This window comes from Martes martes (assembly GCF_963455335.1).
Source record: "Martes martes genome assembly, chromosome: 4".
Taxonomy (NCBI): Eukaryota; Metazoa; Chordata; class Mammalia; order Carnivora; family Mustelidae; genus Martes; species Martes martes.
Window position 1 is genome coordinate 180,006,713 of NC_137891.1, and position 18,269 is coordinate 180,024,981.

General features: G+C 60.2%; 1 protein-coding gene across 1 annotated transcript; it reads left to right on the top strand.

Annotated features, from left to right (window-relative positions):
* Nucleotides 1–1,828: 1,828 nt before the first annotated feature.
* FAM131C (family with sequence similarity 131 member C) lies at nucleotides 1,829–18,266 on the top strand (the record flags this gene model as incomplete). The annotated part of the gene is made up of 9 exons (XM_080801739.1): nucleotides 1,829–1,850; nucleotides 2,294–2,351; nucleotides 3,936–4,051; nucleotides 12,402–12,517; nucleotides 13,471–13,506; nucleotides 13,758–13,851; nucleotides 15,970–16,152; nucleotides 16,422–16,532; nucleotides 17,380–18,266. The coding sequence occupies 9 exons, from the start codon at nucleotides 1,829–1,831 to the stop codon at nucleotides 17,661–17,663; spliced, it is 1,020 nt and encodes a 339-aa protein (XP_080657865.1). The 3' UTR covers nucleotides 17,664–18,266.
* Nucleotides 18,267–18,269: the final 3 nt, after the last annotated feature.

Below are 18,269 nucleotides of genomic sequence, written 5' to 3' on the forward strand. Positions count from 1 at the left end.
CGTCATGGTGAGTCAGAGCCATCCCTCAGAGCCAAGTCCAGTCTCCCCACCACAGGAAGAAGAGAAAGGACACTGGGGCTGCCCCATCTCTCTTGCTCATATGGGCACATAGTAGGTGCTTCACACACAGTCATCGAATGGAGACTCTTCAGGCTTCCCGTGGGTATAGGGAAGCTTGGTGACGTAACAAGGCAACATATCTGTGTTCACCGTCACTTTTATTTATTTTCAGCCCTGAGTTAGGTACCTACTATGTGCCGGTCATTTTTGCATATATTTCTGATTAATGTGTACAGCAATCCTGTGAGGTGAGATTTCCTTTTACCCCCAGTTAACAGATGAAAAAACTGAGGCTCAGAGAGGTGAGGCAACTTGCCCAAGGTCACACAGCTTTGTGTGAGCAGAGCTGGCACTCCCACCTGGTCTGGCTAGAGCCACTCCCCCACCTGACCCCCACTCCAGAGAGGGCCCCAGGCCTGGGGGAAGAGAACCAGGTCAGCACGCACCCCCACCCTCTGGCACTGCCACCAGGCCTGGCTCTGTCCTGCTGGAGGCCTCCAGCTCCACTTCATGCTCCTGCCCCAAACCTCATTCATCCCTGGAAACCCACCCAGGCGATCAGCGGGTGTTTGAGGGGAGCCAGCGAACCTGGCTTCCTCCTCTGTAAAAGGCACGTGGGTAGGGGAAGGTGTAAAGACGGAAAGAGATGTGTTTGTGCACGGGAAGGTTTGTTCAGGAGCTGGCTGTGTGCACGTGTGTGTGACTGTGTCAGTGTGAATGCAGATGGCTGTGTGCGCACTAGCGTCTGCGAGTGTGTGCGAGGGTGCGGGGACACGTGTGAGTGGGCTTGCAGGTGAGTCCCGGATGGAGCAGCTGTTATCGCAGGAGACAGGAGGCCCCTCTGAGAAAAGGCGCTGGGCCTCAGTTCTCTCCACCCTGGGTAAGCCCAGAGAGGCGGGGGACCCTGCTAAAGAGTGCTTGACTCTTGTCTGGCAGTGAGGCCGCTGGTACACTCTCTGGACCTCCACCCTAAGCCAGCGGGCCCCAAAGCAGGAGCTGGCGGTGAGAAATCGCTGTCCCTCACAGCCAAGGGACATCAGGCAAGGCATCTGGCTTCTGTGAGCCTCAGTTTCTTCCCCTGCAAAATGGGCGTAATGGAATTAGTGTTATTGAGCTCTGGTTGTTAAACTAAGGTTGTGTACTCTGTGCCCCAAATGCTGGAATCTCCGCGCTCCTCCCCTCCGCCCCCTTCCTCGACCTTCAGCCAGGGTCACCGGGCGGTGAGAAGTGAGGGCCAGAGGATCCCTCCCCTTTCCCCCGTTCCCCTGCTCCCCCCCATCCCTTCGGTCCCTCCTCCCAGCCCTCCTCAACCTGCCCCAGGGCCCCGCCCCCCGCCCCTCACCCCTCCCGCCCCCTCGCCCCTCACCCCTCCCGACCCCCCGCCCACTGACCCCGCCCCCCAGTCGGGGCTGCGGCCACAGGTGCGCACGGCGGGCGCCGCCGCGGGCCGGGGAAGGGGCGGGGCGGCCTGCGCGCGGCTCGGGCTCCGGGGCTCCGGGCGAGCGCTCCCCCGGGTCCCCCCGCCCGCCGTGCTGCCCGCGGCTGGTAGGAGCGGGCGCGGCGCGGGAGGCGGCGGCGGCGGGGACGACCCGGCGGGAGCGGCGGGGAGCCGAGCGGAGGGAGCCGCAGCCCAAACCCCAGCCCCTGTCCCTGCCCGACCGCCCGCCTGCCGCGCCGGCGCCGCGCGTGAGCCCCGGGCCCACGGAGACATGAGCGCCCGGCGGCCCGACGCACCCGAGGCGCAGCGGCCCGGCCCCGCGGCCCCGTGATGGGCTCCTGCGTGTCGCGAGGTGAGGGGGCCGCCGGCCGGGTGGGGGTCGGGCCCCGGAGGAGCCTGGGGGTTGCGGCTGGGGGGAGACCCGGCCTTTCCCGACCGGCAGCACGCCCCCCCCGCCCCCACCGAGACCCAGGGGACACGGTGCCCCCGGGAGGACAGGGGACGGGGGTGGCAGCGCAGAGAGAGAGCGGAGGGAGGTCGCCGCATCTCCAGCCGGGCTTGGAGCCACACCCAGGCAGGGGGCAGGAAGGGGGTCGCTTCCAGCCCAGCAGCCACACGCCCCCTGTCGCGTGCTCTGGAGGGGAGGAAGGCTTCTGGCCGCTCCTGGCTTCTCTGGAGGGCAGGTGGCGGCCCCGGGAGAAGCCGCCGACTGTCCTTCCCACACTCCCCCAAGACACAGGCCTGACTTGCTCAACGCCCCCACTTCTGTCCCCTTACCCCATGCGCTGTCTTCAGAGTCCCCGAACCCCATCGACAGCAGTGGGTTAATGGGGAGGAACAGGTTATATGGAAGGTATCCCTTACCCCACTCTCATCCCTAACTCCCACCCCCACCCCCACCCCCATCCTCCGTCAGGGGACAGGAAGGGACAGAGAAAGCGGTTGTGTCTGCGAACTCCTGGGCCCTTCTTTCTGCCTGGGGGCTTTCAACGGTGCCTTGCCCTGGCTCCCTCTGCTCTCCCCTTGTACTGCCCAAGGTGGCACCCCAGGAGTTGGAGTTGGCTGTCCCTTGGGAATGGCAGTGGAGTCCTACACAGAGCAGGGGGACTGGGGGTACAGGTGACTGAGGCCTTGACCCCAGCTCGGCAAACCCACTGACCCCCAACCTTGGGGGCTGCCACCCCACCCATCACCCCCAAAACTTACTCAGTTGTAGAGGGATGAACAGGCCTGGGGAGGGGCTGCACAGGCCCTGGGGGGGGGGCTTGTGCTGAGGGACACTGAGCAAGGAGCGCGACGCTCCCCCCCCCCCCCCCCCGCCTCTCAGGGACCCACCAGTCCCTGTAGGACATTCAGGTAAGTGGCTTAGGATGTCTCAGGAGGGTGTCCGGGCTGGAATAGGGGATGGGAGTTAGGTTTTGTGAGCTTCGTTCACTTATTCATTCATCAGGCTGCTATTAGCATGATCCCTACTGTGTGGCAGGTGCTGTGTACGTGCTGGGCATCTAGAGGGGATGAGTCTAGCATAGCCCCGGCCCTTGTGAGACCCACAGCTTGCCAGAGGGGAAGACAGTTTTAAGAGGGAACAGTACTTAGGGTTCTTTAGGAGTGACAGGCTCTTAGCATGTCTCCAGAAACCCAAAGGCTCTGGACAGGCTCTGGGTGTTGGGCATCTGGGATTGGGTATTTCCTTGGTGACTGTGTCCTTTCCCTGTCACTTGGTCATCCCGTACCGGGGGCCCAACCTGTGAGCCACAGACCCACTGAACACAGTATGAGGCCAGGGAGGAAGAGATGCCTGCCAAGGTCAGGCTGGTGCTCAGGTCCTTGGATGGCCCCCGCCCCCACCCCCCCTCCCCCGCCAGGGCCAGCACCCTCTGCTATGCCTACTTGAGGTCACACAGACTAAGAAGGGGGACTTCCTTCGCCCTTCCTTCTGTGGCTTGGGCTCCTGAGTGCCACCTCCAGATCTAGTTGTGTATTCGAACCTTGTCTCCTTCCTGAGGGGTTGGCACTTACGGTCCCAACATGCAGCAGGCGAGCTGGATAAGAGTAAAGAAGGGACAGGACGCTGGAGCAGAGGACACCCATGATCTCAGCGACTGGACCACTACGTGGAGGGCACACCCCCCTCTGATTGTCACCAATACTGTCAGAGCAATTGTCACCAATACTGCTTCCGGCTTGCCAGGGACTGTTTGGAACGTTTTAGGCACAACCGGCTCAGTTGGGGTTGGTGCTGTCCCAGTCCTTGTTTTACAAATGGGAAAACGGAGCGGGGGGCGGGGGGCTGAGTGACCTGTAAAAAGCCAGGCCTGTGCCCCAAGCCTCTGCACTGCACCCCCAGCCCACAGCCGGGCACCTGACCTGCTCCTCTCCAGCTGCAGGCTTCCAGGAGCTTCTGGGCCCAGTGCTAATAACCACCCCTTTCTCCAAGCGCTTCCCTGTGCCTGGTGCGCAGCCCTGAAGCCAGGCCAGGGATTGGGAGCCGCATGCTGATCCCCGAGTCTGCACCCAACTGGGGCCACCCTAGCCAGAGACGCCAGGCCCCAGGTACAGGCCACACCTTGGAGAGCCTCCCCACGCCAGCATGGGGCAGCAGTTCTCTGTGCCCGGCCTGAGAGGTTAGGGGTGCAGACTTGGGAGCCGGCCAGCCTAGGTTCCCGTCTGTCATTCCGTAGCTCTGTGACCTCAGCAAGTTACTTAATATTGAATGGGTACCTCAGTGTTCTCATCTCTAAAATGGGACCAATACCAGTATCGATGTTGTAGGATTGCTGGGCAGGGATTACAGGACTTAATTCATGTAGAGCATTCAGACCAGTACCAGGCACGTTTAGCTATTTCTTTAATTTTAAATTTGTTCTTATTACCCTTCTGTGTGGACAGCTAAGCCAGCCCCTTTTGGCTGGGAAAGGGGAGGACACAGAGGCTTCCAGCCCCATCCTGTCTCATGGATGCTTCATGGCAGGCATTCGAGGTGCTGAGGACTTGGGGAAAGTGATGGGGACCAGAGTAAGGCGACACATGCTGTTTCCAGGAGCTATTTTGTGTTGTCTACTTTTTTTTTTTTTTAAGATTCTATTTATTTGAGAGAGAGAGAGGTCAGGGGGAGGGGCGGGGGGGGGAAGGGAGAGGGCTAAGCAGACTCTGTGCTGAGCGCGGAGCCTGATGCAGGGCTTGATTTCACGACCCTGAGATCATGACCTGAGCCGACATCAAGAGTCAGACGCTTAACCAACCAGGCACCCCATTCACTATCTACTATTAAGTTCCCACCCGTCGGGGGTTTATCCTAAGCCAGGCTGAGCCTTTTTACTCTTCTGACGTAGCTCATCCTCATTCAACCCCGGGAGGGGAGACGTGGGGCTCAGAGACAGGAAGGGTCTTACCTGAAGTCACACAGTCAGAACACGGAGAGGCAGGATTTGGATTCAGGTCTGTGTAGCCCAGCGCCTGAGTAGGGAGCCCCTGCCCTTTGCTTTCAGATGCGACCCCCAAGAGAGAGGCATGGAGTGCCTGGCTAGTGCTCAGAACTACAGCCCTCTGCTGTAACTCTCAGGGTTGGTATTTGCTTGGGGCTTTGCTGCCACCGCAGGTGACAATGTGCACAGAGCAGGGGAAGTTAACATCTAGGCCCCTCTCTCCAGCTCCAGGGTCTCTCAGGGCCCACCCCATGCCCCTGGCCCTGAGAACCTCTCCACCTGCCCAGGTTTGTCCTCCAACCAACCTATCAGCCTCCTGGCCTCACTGTGGGGATCTCAGTGCCTTGGGCCCTGGGGCTTGTGAGGGCAGAAATGGGGGACTGAAGTCTCTCTTTTGGAAGGTCAGACATCTCTTATGTCTGGGAGAAGGCTCCAGCTCTGAAGAAGCTGGGCAGAGCGCCCCACAGGACACAGGACCCACCGACTATGATGTCTTCCCAACCACCTCGCACTGTCTCCCCTTCACCCTTGCAGAACCAGTGACACTGGGCACTGGGGGAGACTGAGGAAGGAGTAGATGGGGCCTTGCCCTTGGGGAGCTCACTGTCTGAGAAGACAGACACAACCTTGCCCCGGGGGGGTGGTCTAAGGGGGAGGCAGGACACGGACACGGACACACACATGGAAAAACTACCTGAAGAAGAGATCAGCACTGGCTAGTGGTTTGAGCGCAAGATTTGGAATTTCAGACTGGATCAGGTTTGAACCCCATCTCTGCCGCTTATTAGCTGGTGACTTGGGAGAAGTGATTTAACTTTTCTGAGCCTCAGTTTCCCCATCTGTAAAAATGGGCATAATGATACTACTTCGCAGGGGTTTAGTGAAGGTTAAACAAGAGATAATGGATGGAAAGGCCTAGGACAGTACCCGACACACAGTAGGTGTTCAATAAATGGTGGCAGCAAATCATTGCAGGCCGGAGTTTGCTCATTAAGGCTGCTGGTGGCCTAATACAGCGGAGGCCAGTCTAGGCAGGCTGCCTGGAGGAGGTGAGGCTAGAGCAGGGTGGGCTCTAGGATAGCTCGTCAAAGGGACTGAGCCTCAAGATGGCAGAGGAAGGAGAGGAGCTGAGGTATGGGGAAGGTCCTGGAGAAGAGCCTGTTGTCTCCCTCTATCCTTGGTTGGGGATAGAAACGGACCCCCATCAGCTCCCTGATGAAGTTACCTCTGTGGGCCTGGTGACCTATAAACACATGCCCCGGGGAGCAGGAGGGCACTTTGTCCACTCGAGGCCAAGCCTCCGCCAAGCTCAGCGGGACGGCCTGCTGTCACGTCAGTGACAGTGAGTCAGTGACTCACCAGGCAGAGAGGCCAAGGGCTCACTCTTGGTGGCCTCCCTCTGCGGGGCTCCCAGGGGGACTGAGATCTGTCCCGTGGTCTAGAAAGGGGACCAGGTCTGGGAGTGGAGAGGGACGGAGCCGCTGCGGTTTCCCGGGGAGCGGGGCAGGCTCATTGCACAGGTGAGAGCCCTCGGCTCACAAGGGCTGGGCCGCACGCCCGCAGCCTGGGCTGGCAGCAGAAAGCCGGGATCAGACCCAGGGCAGGGACTGTGAAAGGAACACTGGGCCTGCTGTGTTCTCCTCGGAGGCAGGGACAGGGCCTGGACCTCGGTGGGCCACCAGCACACACAGGGCTGGGCGAGGGGCTTCAGATCCAGGCTGCTGCTCTGTTACTATGTGCTTTCAAGGAGAAGTTTACCCTGTCTGGGCTGCTGGGAAAGAACAGGGTTAACCTGGGGCCCTCCCTGCCCCTCCTGGGGTGCAGAGCCCTGGGAGACACTCTGGGGACCGATGGCAACCGCAGTGTCTGGGCTGGGACTCCAACACCAAAGAACAGCTAAAGGGACTAGATGGCTCGGAGGCAGGGGAGAGGGGACTGAGCTGCAGACTGACCCAAGGAACAGGGTGGGTGCTTTGCAGCCAGACGGCTTCAGGTGAGACATCAGGACGAGCTGTCTGGGTGGTTGGGCTCTACAGCAGATAGGGAGCTGGTGTGAGAAGGCAGCAAGCATCCTTGGTCGGCAGAAGAGCGCTCTGCTTGAAGGCAGAGGGATGCAGATGTTTGGATGACACTCCTCTCCTTGAAGGACTCGAGAAGGCCTCCAAGTTGCCAGGGCAACCAGAGGCCTGTCACTGCTGTGGCTGGGGGAGGTGGGGGAGGGGGCAGGTCTGAGAAGGGACCTCAGACCTTGAGGTCAGAGGAGTAGGGTGTGGACTGAGGAGGAAGGAGGCGCCCCCAGGAGCAGTGGCCAGGGGTCCCCTCGGGGGACCCCCAGCCCCCAGCCCACGCGAAACACTGTGTTTTTCCAGTTGCTGCTGGTGACGTGGCCGCCGGTCCCAGCTGGGCGAAGAGCAGCCTGTGATTTCACCCTGGGCTGCTCCATTACCTGACGTCTCCATGGCAACCAGCCTGTGACATCACGGGGCCCAAGTCCTCAGGGGGAGAAGGCGGCTTTGGCGGAGGCTCCTGCACCCCAACTGAGGTGGGGGGACAGGAAAGCTGGAGAGGGGCTCAGAGCAAGGAGTCCTCCAAGTCCCCCTTGACCAATGACCTTGTTCAAGTCCTGTGTGCTCCAGGCCCTTGACGCTGCTTACCGCCTCCTCAGACCTCAACTCCCCTCACTCCCCGGCCCACAGTCCACAGAGTTTTAGGGATGGCCAGGGGCCCTAGAAATATTCCAGCACCCGTCTGCCTGCACCCCGGCGGGCATCTTAGGAGTGGCGACTTTCAAACGTTTTTGAGTAGAACCCGTAGGAATACATATATTTTGCATCATGACCCAGCACATGCTTAGAACATTCTCGCCACACGTGTGTGGGCGCATGCAGGCCTGTGCGGTTTAAACCGAAGTTTCATGAAACAATACTTAACCCGACTCCTCGATAGGTTCTGGTATTTTCTGTTCAATTCTATTTTATTTATTTTTAAAGATTTTATTTATTTATTTGACAGACAAAGATCACAGGTAGGCAGAGAGGCAGGCAGAGAGAGAGAAGGAAGCAGGCTCCCTGCCAAGCAGAGAGCTTGAAGTGGGGCTCGATCCCAGGACCCCGGGACCATGACCTGAGCCGAAGGCAGAGACTTTAACCCACAGAGCCACCCAGGTGCCCTCTATTTTACTTTTTAAACACATGACCTAGTAAGTGGCTTACGTGACCCGCAGAAGGACGTCCCCCCCACCCCGGAACCTGGTATTTGTACACCTGGAGACCCTGAAGCTTGGGGAGGGGCAGGCCCCACACGGGGCGCATGGCCTGGACCGGGGTAAGGAGCCAGATGAGCTGAATGCCCCCGTGTGTAAGTACACGGCTCAGCCCACACTGCTTTCGGTTCCTGGGTGACAGAGCTCCAAGTTCAGGGGATGGGGGCGTCAGTCCTGGCTCTGCCTGCCTTTTCTCACCCTGTTTCAGACAGGCTCATTCAGACTCCTTCACCTGCCTGCCAGTAACAGTCTCCAGGCCCCTCTCAGAACTCTCTGGTCCCTTAGGGATCCTAAGTCCAGTCCAGTGTGAACAGAGACTTCTACCTCATACCTTGTTCAGTGTTCACTTCGGCCCTCCAGCCAGGACTGCTGGCCTCCCTCCTCTTCAGGTCCCGTTCTCCTCTGACATCTTGGGGTCTGGCCTGAGGAACTTGAGAAGAAGTGCCCAAGATATATTTATTTATCTGGAGCTCTGGTGGTCTCTGTTAACCACCACTGGCTCACTGTTGAAGCAAAGTTTCAACAAAAATGAGCAATGTGCCAGGCCCTGTGGCAGGAGGTGCTAGGGCTATGGTGGCGACTAAAGCTGACGAGGACCAGCCCTCAGAGAGCTCATGGTTTAGTGAGAGATGGTGAACAAGGAAACAGACACATAATAACATAAGAAGGAATGTCACCTTAGAGAAGGAATGACGGAAAATTAGGAGATAGGAAAGGACGGGTGCCATTAAACAAGGTGGCTGGAGGCCTCCCTGAGGTTCTAAAGTTTGAGTAGAGACCTGAATATGGTGAGGGAGTGAGCCTGCGGCTGTGTGGGAGGAGAGAGTTCCTGCCGGAGGAAAGGCACAGCCAGTGCAAAGGCCCTGAGGCAGGAGGGTGCTGGGCGTATCTGAGTGGCCAGTGTGGCTGGAGTGCAAGAGGGAGAGTAGTGGAAGATGAGAGGGAAGGGGGGCCATGGGCCCCAGGTTAGCATGTGTGAGTTCTCTCAGAGGCTGTTTGGGGGGCCTGCCTGCAGCAGGACCCCTGTCATGGGAGCTCCGACCTGGTTTGACCTCTTCCCTTCCCTGCCCAACTCCCTTGCCCGCTAAAGTTGCCCACCCTCCAGCCTCTGGGAACTGGGGTCCCCTTGCCCTGCAAGCGACCCTCCTGGGGGGCGCCCGCAAAACTCAAACATGGCCCCTGCCTTAGTGTCCCTTGAGAAAGTCACAGCCCTTGCTGTGCAGGGGGAGGGAAGACAGGCCGCTCCCCTGCCCCTTTGCATCCCACATCTCTCCCCAGCTGTGCAGAATCCGACCCAAGGCGGGGTGGGTGGGTAGGACGCTGGCCTCTCCTTCGAAAGATGCACTGCCTGCTTTCATGCTCAGCTCCTGCAGCTCTGCCCACAAGTTGTCGAAGCCGGGAAGGGTGCTGGGAGCCCGCGTCCGGGGCAGGGCAGGCTGCCGGCTGGGACCAGTGTCCTGCAGCGGCCTCGCCTCCCTGCCATGGCACAGACACCCCCGCTCCTCGTGTCTCCTGGACCTCACAGTTTTGTGCAAGCTGCACACCCCACCCTCCCCTGCCTTCCCCCTTCTCCTAGCACCCCCTCCTGGCTAGCTCCCCCATCAGCTCTCCCGTGCGGCCCCTGACCCCCACAGAACTCATCAAAACTCCTTTTGTGCTTTGGAAGAGAGTGAGCCTGGGCATCAGAGTAACAGGGCGCAGACCCTGACTGCCCGCCACGGGCTGGGTGCCTCTGGGTAGTTAATCCCCGCCTGGGCCTCAGCTTCCTCCTCTAGAAAGCTGAGCCACGGATCCTTCCTCTTTAGGTCCGTCAGTATGAGGACCCCTGGGGTCAGCCTCGTGTTTGCATGAGGGGCTTTGAGGCTGGTTTCCATCAGAAGGGGAGCTCCCAGAGGGCCAGGGTGGAGTCTTAATCCCACCTCTGTCCCCACACCCTTGCACGGTATAGACAGGAGGTGGATGCTCCTCAGGTGAAGGAGTGAAAGGTTGTTTAGGTGAATGAATAGCCTAGAATGTCACTCTCACTAGAACGTCAGCTGCGTGAGGGCAGAAACCGTCTCTGTCTCATTTACCAGTGTTCCTCTTGCGCAGAACAGCGCCGGGCACATAGTAGGTGCTCAGCAAATACTTCTGAATGCATCAGAAATAGATGCTTAACTCCCTGTGCTATGGTCTCCATTCCCACGGTCTCACACTCACCACGCAGGAAGGGACCGGACACTTCACAAAAGCTTGACCGTGATGGGGAGCGATTGGTGCCCAGTGTGGGGACAGGAAGGGCCTCTCTGAGGAGGCGACCTTGAGCTGAGACCTGAATGACACGGTTCAGAAAGATCTGAGGATATGTTCCAGGTGGAGAGGAGAACAAGGACAAGGAACAAGGGGACCATTTGAGGAGCAGCAGGGAGGCCCGAGTGGCCGGAGCAGCGGGCAGGCCGGCATGCGGGCCCCTGAAGGCGCTGGTGAGGGGCTGGCCGTCCTCCTCCAGGGCAGTGGAAGGAAGCCAGTGGCCGGTTTTCAGCAAAGACGCAGTCTGACCTGTAGCCTCCCTGTGCAGGGGGGTGGGGAGTGGGGGAAGCCTGTGGCCAGTGGCCTCCAGGTGAGAGAGGGTGGTGCCCCCAGGTGGGGAGTGGCAGTGGGGACAGAGAGGGCTCGGTCTGGAATGGAGGTCGGTCGGAGAGAGAGCCAGTGGGACTTGCTGGTTGGGGGGTTGGGCGAAGGCAGCGCTCAGAGAAAACTGGATTTTGGGGTTGGTACAGCTGGGTGGGCTGTTCCATCATTTGCTAAAATCGGGGAAGTGGAGGGAGACGGACGTGGGTCTCCCTGAGACGGCTGTCACCTGCTGGGCGTCCGTGAGGGGAGCTGGCTCTTCATTTGGGGGCTCAAGCAGAGTCAGGGGCACAGGTGTAAATGCGGGGGTCAGCCGCTCACGGAGGAGGGGTCCTGGGAGAGACCCCGGGGGTGAGAAGGGGCTGGGCTGGAGCAGAGAAGGGGGACCAAGGTGGGGGTGGGAGGGAAGCCCAAGATGGGCGTGGCTTGAGGGGGGGAGGGAGGCCCGGAGGGGAGGAGACAGGACCTGTCCCTGCTGGGCCCTCTCAGGAAAGGCTGCCTGAAGAGGGTGGAGGAGAATATGTGGGGTGCGGGAGGGGTGGGGGGTGGGAGGGGTGGGGTAAGGGGTTTGGGGGGGTGGAGAGAAGTCGAGGTCAGATACAACTCTAAGTGTGGCCTGGAAGGGGGCAGAGGAGCAGGCAGGGAGCTGAGGGGAAGCAAGGTTAAGGTCTTTAAAGGATGGGAGAGGCTGGGGCTGCTTGGAGGTGAGGGACTGACGGGGGGGGGGGGGCACTGGATGGGTGGGGAGAGCAGGGATGCAGGTGAGAGTCCTGAGGGGAGAGACACCGCAGCACCTGCCGTGTTGGTGGCCAAGAGGGAGACAAGGGCCGACCACCAGAAGAGAGAAGAGAGAGTGTAGCCCCCCCCACCCCCCACCCCCCCGGTGGGGGGCGGGTCCGGCTGGGGGGTGGTCCCTAGGGTGGGGGAACTGGTCTTGGATGGAGTAGGGACAGCTCTTCCTTTGTCACAGGAAGGAAAGCAGATGGTGTGAGCAAAATGGGGGCAGGGCAATGATTTCAGGTAGAAAAATGGGGTGATGCCTGCTGCAGGCTTCTGGACCTCCGTGAGGGATGGGGGAGCAGCCAGCAGCAGGCTGTGGGGAGGGCGGTGCCCGGGTGGCAGGTTTGAGAAGTAAAGCTGCGCGAGGTAGTTAGCCTGGTGGGAAGCAAACTTTGCGGGGACTGGAGACCTGTAGACGGGTCCCTGGTCAGTGTCCTGTGTGAGGCCGGGGACCTTCTCCAGCAAGGAGCAGCCCCGCGGGTCCCGGTGTGGAGCCGGTGGAGGGTGGGACTGGACAGGGCTGGGAGTTGAGGGCCTCTGTGAAGGCGAGCTCATAGGCTGTGCCAGGGAGTGGGTGCTAGCTAACTAACGAAAATGGAGGGACAGGCAGATGGACGAGAATTCCCACTGAGGGCACCGGGCAGGCGGTCTGGCAGGAATCCCCACCTGCCGCGGGCTTGCTTCGGTCTTTGTTTTCTACAAAATGACACCGGTGGCCATAAAGTAGTGCCCAGCCCTCAGGGCTGGCTTGAACAAGCCTCGTAAGTAGGGGAGTGTGGGGCTATGTGTGGGGGTTCCTAAGTTCCTCCTGTCGTCATATTTCTAGATCTGTTCACAAGTGCCCACAAGGACTGCCCCATGCCCCAGGGCACGGACCCCCTGAACCCGGACTTGCCCTCCAGCCACCCCCCCACTGTTGCTCCAGACCATGTCACTGGCAAGGTAACTGGTCCCGCTTGATCCTTACCTTCACCTGCCTCGGCCCTGGGTCCTGGGATGCCCCCTACAGCACAAATGGTATGCATTTGGGTGAAAGTCTGAATTGGGCTGGGCATCCAGGGACTTGGACCAGGACCAGAAAAGAGAGTCCTGCTCGGGAGGTCTTTCCACTCAAAGTACCCCAGCCTTGCAGATAACAAGTTCCCTGACCAGCCCACCACCTTCCTTCTTAGCAGCCTGCCCTGCCTTCTGAAAGGTAAAGGAGTGGCACTTTTTTTTTTTTTAAGTTTACTTATTTACGTGATCTCTACACCCAACATGGGGCTCGAACTCACAATCCTGAGACCAAGAGCCGTGTGCTCTGCTGACTGAGCCAGCCAGGCACCCCAAGAGTGGGATTCTTTGTCCAAATACATTAGGAAGAGCTTGCCAGGGGCCTCAGGTCCTGGTGCATAATTTCCACCCCACCCCCAGAGGTTGTGGCTTGGACCTACCGGTTGACATAATCACTTTTTTTCTAAAACACACACCACATGCTAGGCTTTATGCTGGACACTTTGTCTATATCATGTCACTTGCATCACCACAACCCCTGAGATAAATGGCATTTATCACCATCTTACAGAGGAAGAAACTGACGTCCTGAGCTGTTAAGGCACTGGTCTAAGGGTACCCAGGTAGAAAGGGCAGAGTCGAAGCTTGAACCCAGGTCCAATCTACCCCCTGCGCCAGCTGCCTTCCTGGCGGAGCCACCACTGCCCGCTCCCCCGCCCCACAACGTCTTTCTCTGCACAGCAAGGGAAGGCCAGGGGGGCATGACCAGGAGTAGGCAGAGCCCAGACCTCAGACAATAGCAGAAGGCTGACCACCACCACCACCCGGGGCTCAAGAACTTGTGCCATCTGCTGGCACCGTCTGCCAGGCCCTGCCTGACCCTCTTCCTCCTCTCATTTTAGGACAAACAGATGGATTTCTGTTGGGATCCTTGGCAGGTCAGTACGCTTTGCCCATTCCGCAGTCCAGACAGCCGCCACGGACACCGTGGCCCCTTGCTCTGCGAACCCCAGCCCGGCACACAGTCCTGCCACCCTGGGGGAGGGGGCCTGATGACAGCAGCGGGTGGGACGGTCCTGTGGGAGTGGGTGGGGTCGCCTGGGGAGGGGGCTTCGTGGGACGGTAGTGGCCGGGAGATGTCCTCTGGCAGGTCTGCCCTGCCCTACTCCCCCTCCCCTCCTTTCTGCAGAGGTGCTTCCAGACCACCAACGGCTACCTGGCCGACTCCAGGTCCTGCTCCAGCAACTACAACGTGGCAGCTCTGGCCACCTCGTCCCTTGTGGGTAGGTTCCAGGGTCCCTCCCCTGCCCCAGGGTTAGCATGGCCCGTCCCTTGCCCTTGCTGTGGCTGGAGGGGATGTAGCCTGTGGGAGCCAACATTTCCCGGACCCACGCTCCATGCCAGGTTCTGCAGGGATGAGGGACTTAGGGTTCCTGCCCCCCACCCCTGCTGTTAAATTGCTGCGGCCCCTCGAAGCCGAGAGGGAGTGGCCCCAGTCTTTCGGATGTCTGCCTGGCGTGGCCTCCCCGGCCTCCGTGGCAGGTGCAGTCTGCCCGTCACCCCGCCGTGGCTGGGGTTCCCTGGAAGCAGAGCCCGGACGCGAATTGTGCGAGTGATTTATGGAGGGATCGTTCTCAAGGGCAGATTGTAGGAGTGAGGACAGCAGGACCGGGCAGGGGAAGGAGCTTAGCAGAGATGGGCCTACAGGAGGACTCTGTCTCCGCCCGATCCCTGGGAGCTCAGGAGCACGAATCGAACCTCAGAACTTCCGGTGGGCGGTGTTGAGGCTGGCGGCTGGTTGGGTATCACTCCTGTGTTGGTTGGTGGTGGCCCCTGGAAGGCTCTCCCGCCTCCCGTGCATCTCTGGGTGAGGCCACTCCCATGAGCTCAGGGCAAGGCTCCGGAGAGGGCTGCTGGTGGGAGGCGGCAGCAGCTGGGAGATGGGCACGCGGGCCAGCAGAGGGGTCTCCAGGGGCTGCCAAAGTATCTGGCCCAGGTCATCCACGGCACACCTTCCAGGCCATTCCCGTGCTGCCCTCCCCCCTGTTGGCCTTGACTCTCTCCCACCCACCACCCCTTCCCTCTGCCTCACCTGCCCTGCAGGGGTCACTCGAACTTCCTCCTCCAGAACTTTCTCTGGTTGCCTGTACTCCTAGCTCGGGGGTATGTGTGGCAGGTTCTCCCCCTTTTCCCTCATTCCCATCTTTCCCATTTTCTCTGTATGATGTCTCTAGCTTCCTTGCTTAAACATTGCCGGTCCTCACGTCACGGCTCTGAGACCCCAGTGAGGGTATGCTCCGCCTTGGTTCAGAGAGATGCTGAATCATTTCTGACAGTCTTCTCTGTCAGCTTCCACATCGAGGTAGTCTACTCCTAAGAGCCCTTCAGGTCCTCCTCCCCGCTTCCCAGTCCCTGTCCTGTCTCTTGCTGCACCCCTTCAATGGCTCCTGAGGGTGCCCCATCTCCACCCTTGGCCCCATCCCCTAATTGGGGTGCTCTAAACAACAGATCTAACCTGCCACTCTTTTGCTTATTACCCTGCTGTGGCTCCCCATTGCTAGAAGGAAAACTCTGGAGTCCTCAGCTTGGCTCTCTCAGTCCTAAGTCTCGCCCCTGATGGGCTCCCCAGCCTTTTCTGCCATCTCAGCCTTAGTATGGCCCCCAAATCTCATCCCCGGCTGTCCCAGAATCATGCCAGATTCTGCCACGCCTTCCTCCTTATCTCATCTCATTTCTGAAATAGCCTCCAGTCTTGCCTCCATCTGTCCAATGTACCTACAAACCACCAACCTACCTGTAAAGCTCAACCCCGGTCCACCTCTTCCAGGAAGCCTTCCTGGCCTGCTGCATCCCACATAGGTCTCCCGCTCAGCAGAGCTGGCACTGGCCTTGGCACAGGGGGTGCTCTCTCGGAACTGGTTAATTAATAGATAAAGGGAGAGGGCTGGGTGGACCTTGAGTGGATCTTCTGGGACAGAATGGTCTAAACCTGGTCAAAGGGAATGAGGGGCATGGCAGGTCTGGGGAATAAGCACCAGGTGGAGGGAAACATTGCTGGGAGTAGGATATTGGGAGGGCTTGAGGCCTCCACATGGGTGGGGACCTAAGTGAGGTGGGGCCTTGGGGTTCGGGGAGGTGTGGGGTGCTGAGTGGGCGTGGGCTCTGGTTGGGCAGGAGGACTTGCTGGGATAAATTCAGGGCATTGAGAGTACGGGGCTGGGAGGACACGGGGCTGGGAGGACACAGGGCATGGGGTGAGTACAGAGCCTCGAATGCCTGTGGGGTACAGGCCGTTAGATGGGCCCGAGGTATGGGGGGGTGGGGAGCCTGGGGTAGCAGGGTCAGGCCCCTGGGCGTGGTTTTGTGTCACAGCAGTCACCCGCTGCCCTCAATGCTCCCAGGGGTCGTGCAGAGCATCAAGGACCACATCACAAAGCCCACGGCCATGGCACGTGGCCGCGTGGCCCACCTGATCGAGTGGAAGGGCTGGCGCGCCCAGCGGTCAGGCTGGGAGCTGTCCCCCACTGAGGACGAGCATTACTGCCGCCTGCCCGATGAGCTGCGGGAGGCCCGTTTTGCTGCAGGTCAGTGGTTGGGGAGCCTGGGGACGGGGACTGGTCGGGACCCTGGTCCTTAGGGCACAGAAGGTCGCCACATGGCCATTGTTGAGACATGGCAAAACAGTGCCATGGGTGGACAGGCATTCAGGGGAGCCGTCTGGTCACCGGGGCCCAGATGGGCAGTCCAGCTAACTGCTGGGCTGTTGGGTGCCAGCCCGTCCTGGTGCTGAACGCCCCCGGCCCCCGCCGTGTCCCTGCTGAACTGGGTCTCGCTGTTCCCCCACCCCGCGCAGGGGTTGCCGAGCAGTTTGCTATCACAGAGGCCACGCTGAGCGCCTGGTCCTCGCTGGACGACGAGGAGCTTCACCTCGAGAACAGCCCTCAGGACATGGTCCAGCTCCAGGGTACGACCCGGGTTGGCGCCGGGGCGGGGTGGGTGGAGCAGAGCAAGGGCTGGGTGCCTGCCACCAAACCAAGGTGACCTTGGACAAGCCCCTCCCTGTCTCAGCCTGGGTTTCCACATCTGTGGACTGGAGCGTGGAAGGCGGCGGCGGCGGGGGGTGGGGTGGGGTGGGAGGGGGGTCCTCGCCCCGCCCACTGCCCACCGAGCGCATGCGCCGTAAGCGTAGAGGCGAGAACGAGCGCTGTAATGGGTTAGGGGTTGACGTGCTCACCCCATTCCGTGTTACCCTGTGCCATTTCACTTCCTCCTCACCACGCCTCTAAGAAGGGGGCCCTGCTATTATTTCCTTTTACAGCTAAGAGAAACTGAGGCACCAGGAACCTTGCCCTAGGTTACAGCTAGAGGCGTCAGAGCCAGGATCTGATCTTTAATACCAAGCACAGACAGCCCAGGTTACTGCGGAGGCTTCAGTGCCCCGGGGCCTTGGTGACACCCATAGGCCCATCATCTTACTTAATCTTCGCCCTGACAGTGAGGGGAGGGAAGGGAGCGGAGGCCCAGGAAGAACAGCGTTTGTCCCAGCTGTCCCAGCGCCGGATTCCAGGCCGGGCAGTGTAGCCTGCTGTTAAGTACTCCAGCTCCCTCCACCACCCCTGTAATCCCCAGGGAGAAACTGGGGCTCAGAGAGGTTCGGTGACTGGCCCAAGGTCACACAGCTCGGCAGCGACAAAGCAGGATTTGGAGACCAGTCTTCTGTCCCTCACCTTCCCTCGCGCACCAGGAGAGGGTGAGGAGCAGGGCTGGGACCCCGTTCCTCATGCTCCCTACCCCTCCTGTTGGTTTTCCAGACCTGGAGAGTGTCTACCTGCAGGACAGTCTTCTGAGTGGCCCCTCACAGGATGACAGTCTTCTGGCCTTCTCCTCCTCTGGCCTCTCCCCCGAGGGCTGGCCCTCACCCGACGAGCCCCCCATCACAGCTGCCGGCCCCCAGCCCCCCAGCCCAGAAGAGGAGCATCAGCGTCAGCTGCCTCGGGGTCTGGGGCCTGAGGCTGGGGCCCATCTGCAGGGTTCCCTCCCCTCGGTGGACAGCATCTCCCTCTCAGAGGAGGAGGACGAGGTGTTCTATAACTGAGGGGGGCGGCTGTGTGCCTCGGAGCCTCCTCATACTGTGACCTTGCCCGGTGGGCAGCCCAGGCGTATCAGGATGTTGGGGTCTGGGCTGGGCATTTCTGGACTCCTCAGGGCAGGCCGGGGTGGGTACAGCAGGGACGGGGGGGGCCAGCCCTCCCTGTGGACCAATCTGTGCCTCCGTGGACCTGCCCCAGGAGTGGGAGCCATAATCCCCCCTTCTCCTTTCTTTACCCTGGCTCAGGAGGGCACCTTCCCCCGTGGGGTTTCCGCCAGCAGTGAACTTGAGGACTCTCAGCAGGCACCAGGGCAAGCTGCCAGGAGGAGCCAGCCGCTGGGCCCCTGGGCAGATGGCCTCAGAAGGACTCGGGAGACTCACTTGGAGTGGGGCCTGGGGACCCTGCCTTGACCCCGGGGCTCAGTCCTCCCCTCTCCCTCTGTGTTTGTGTCCCCATCAGAGGTGGGACAGCCTCTCTGGTAGCTAAGCTCCTCGGCTCCCTCCACGAGGATCACCTGTCCCTGGTGCCCCTGCTCCCTTCCTTGCACTTTCCTCCCACCTTCCAGAAGGTTCTCTACAGACATTAAAGTGGTGGATTCACCCTGGATGAAC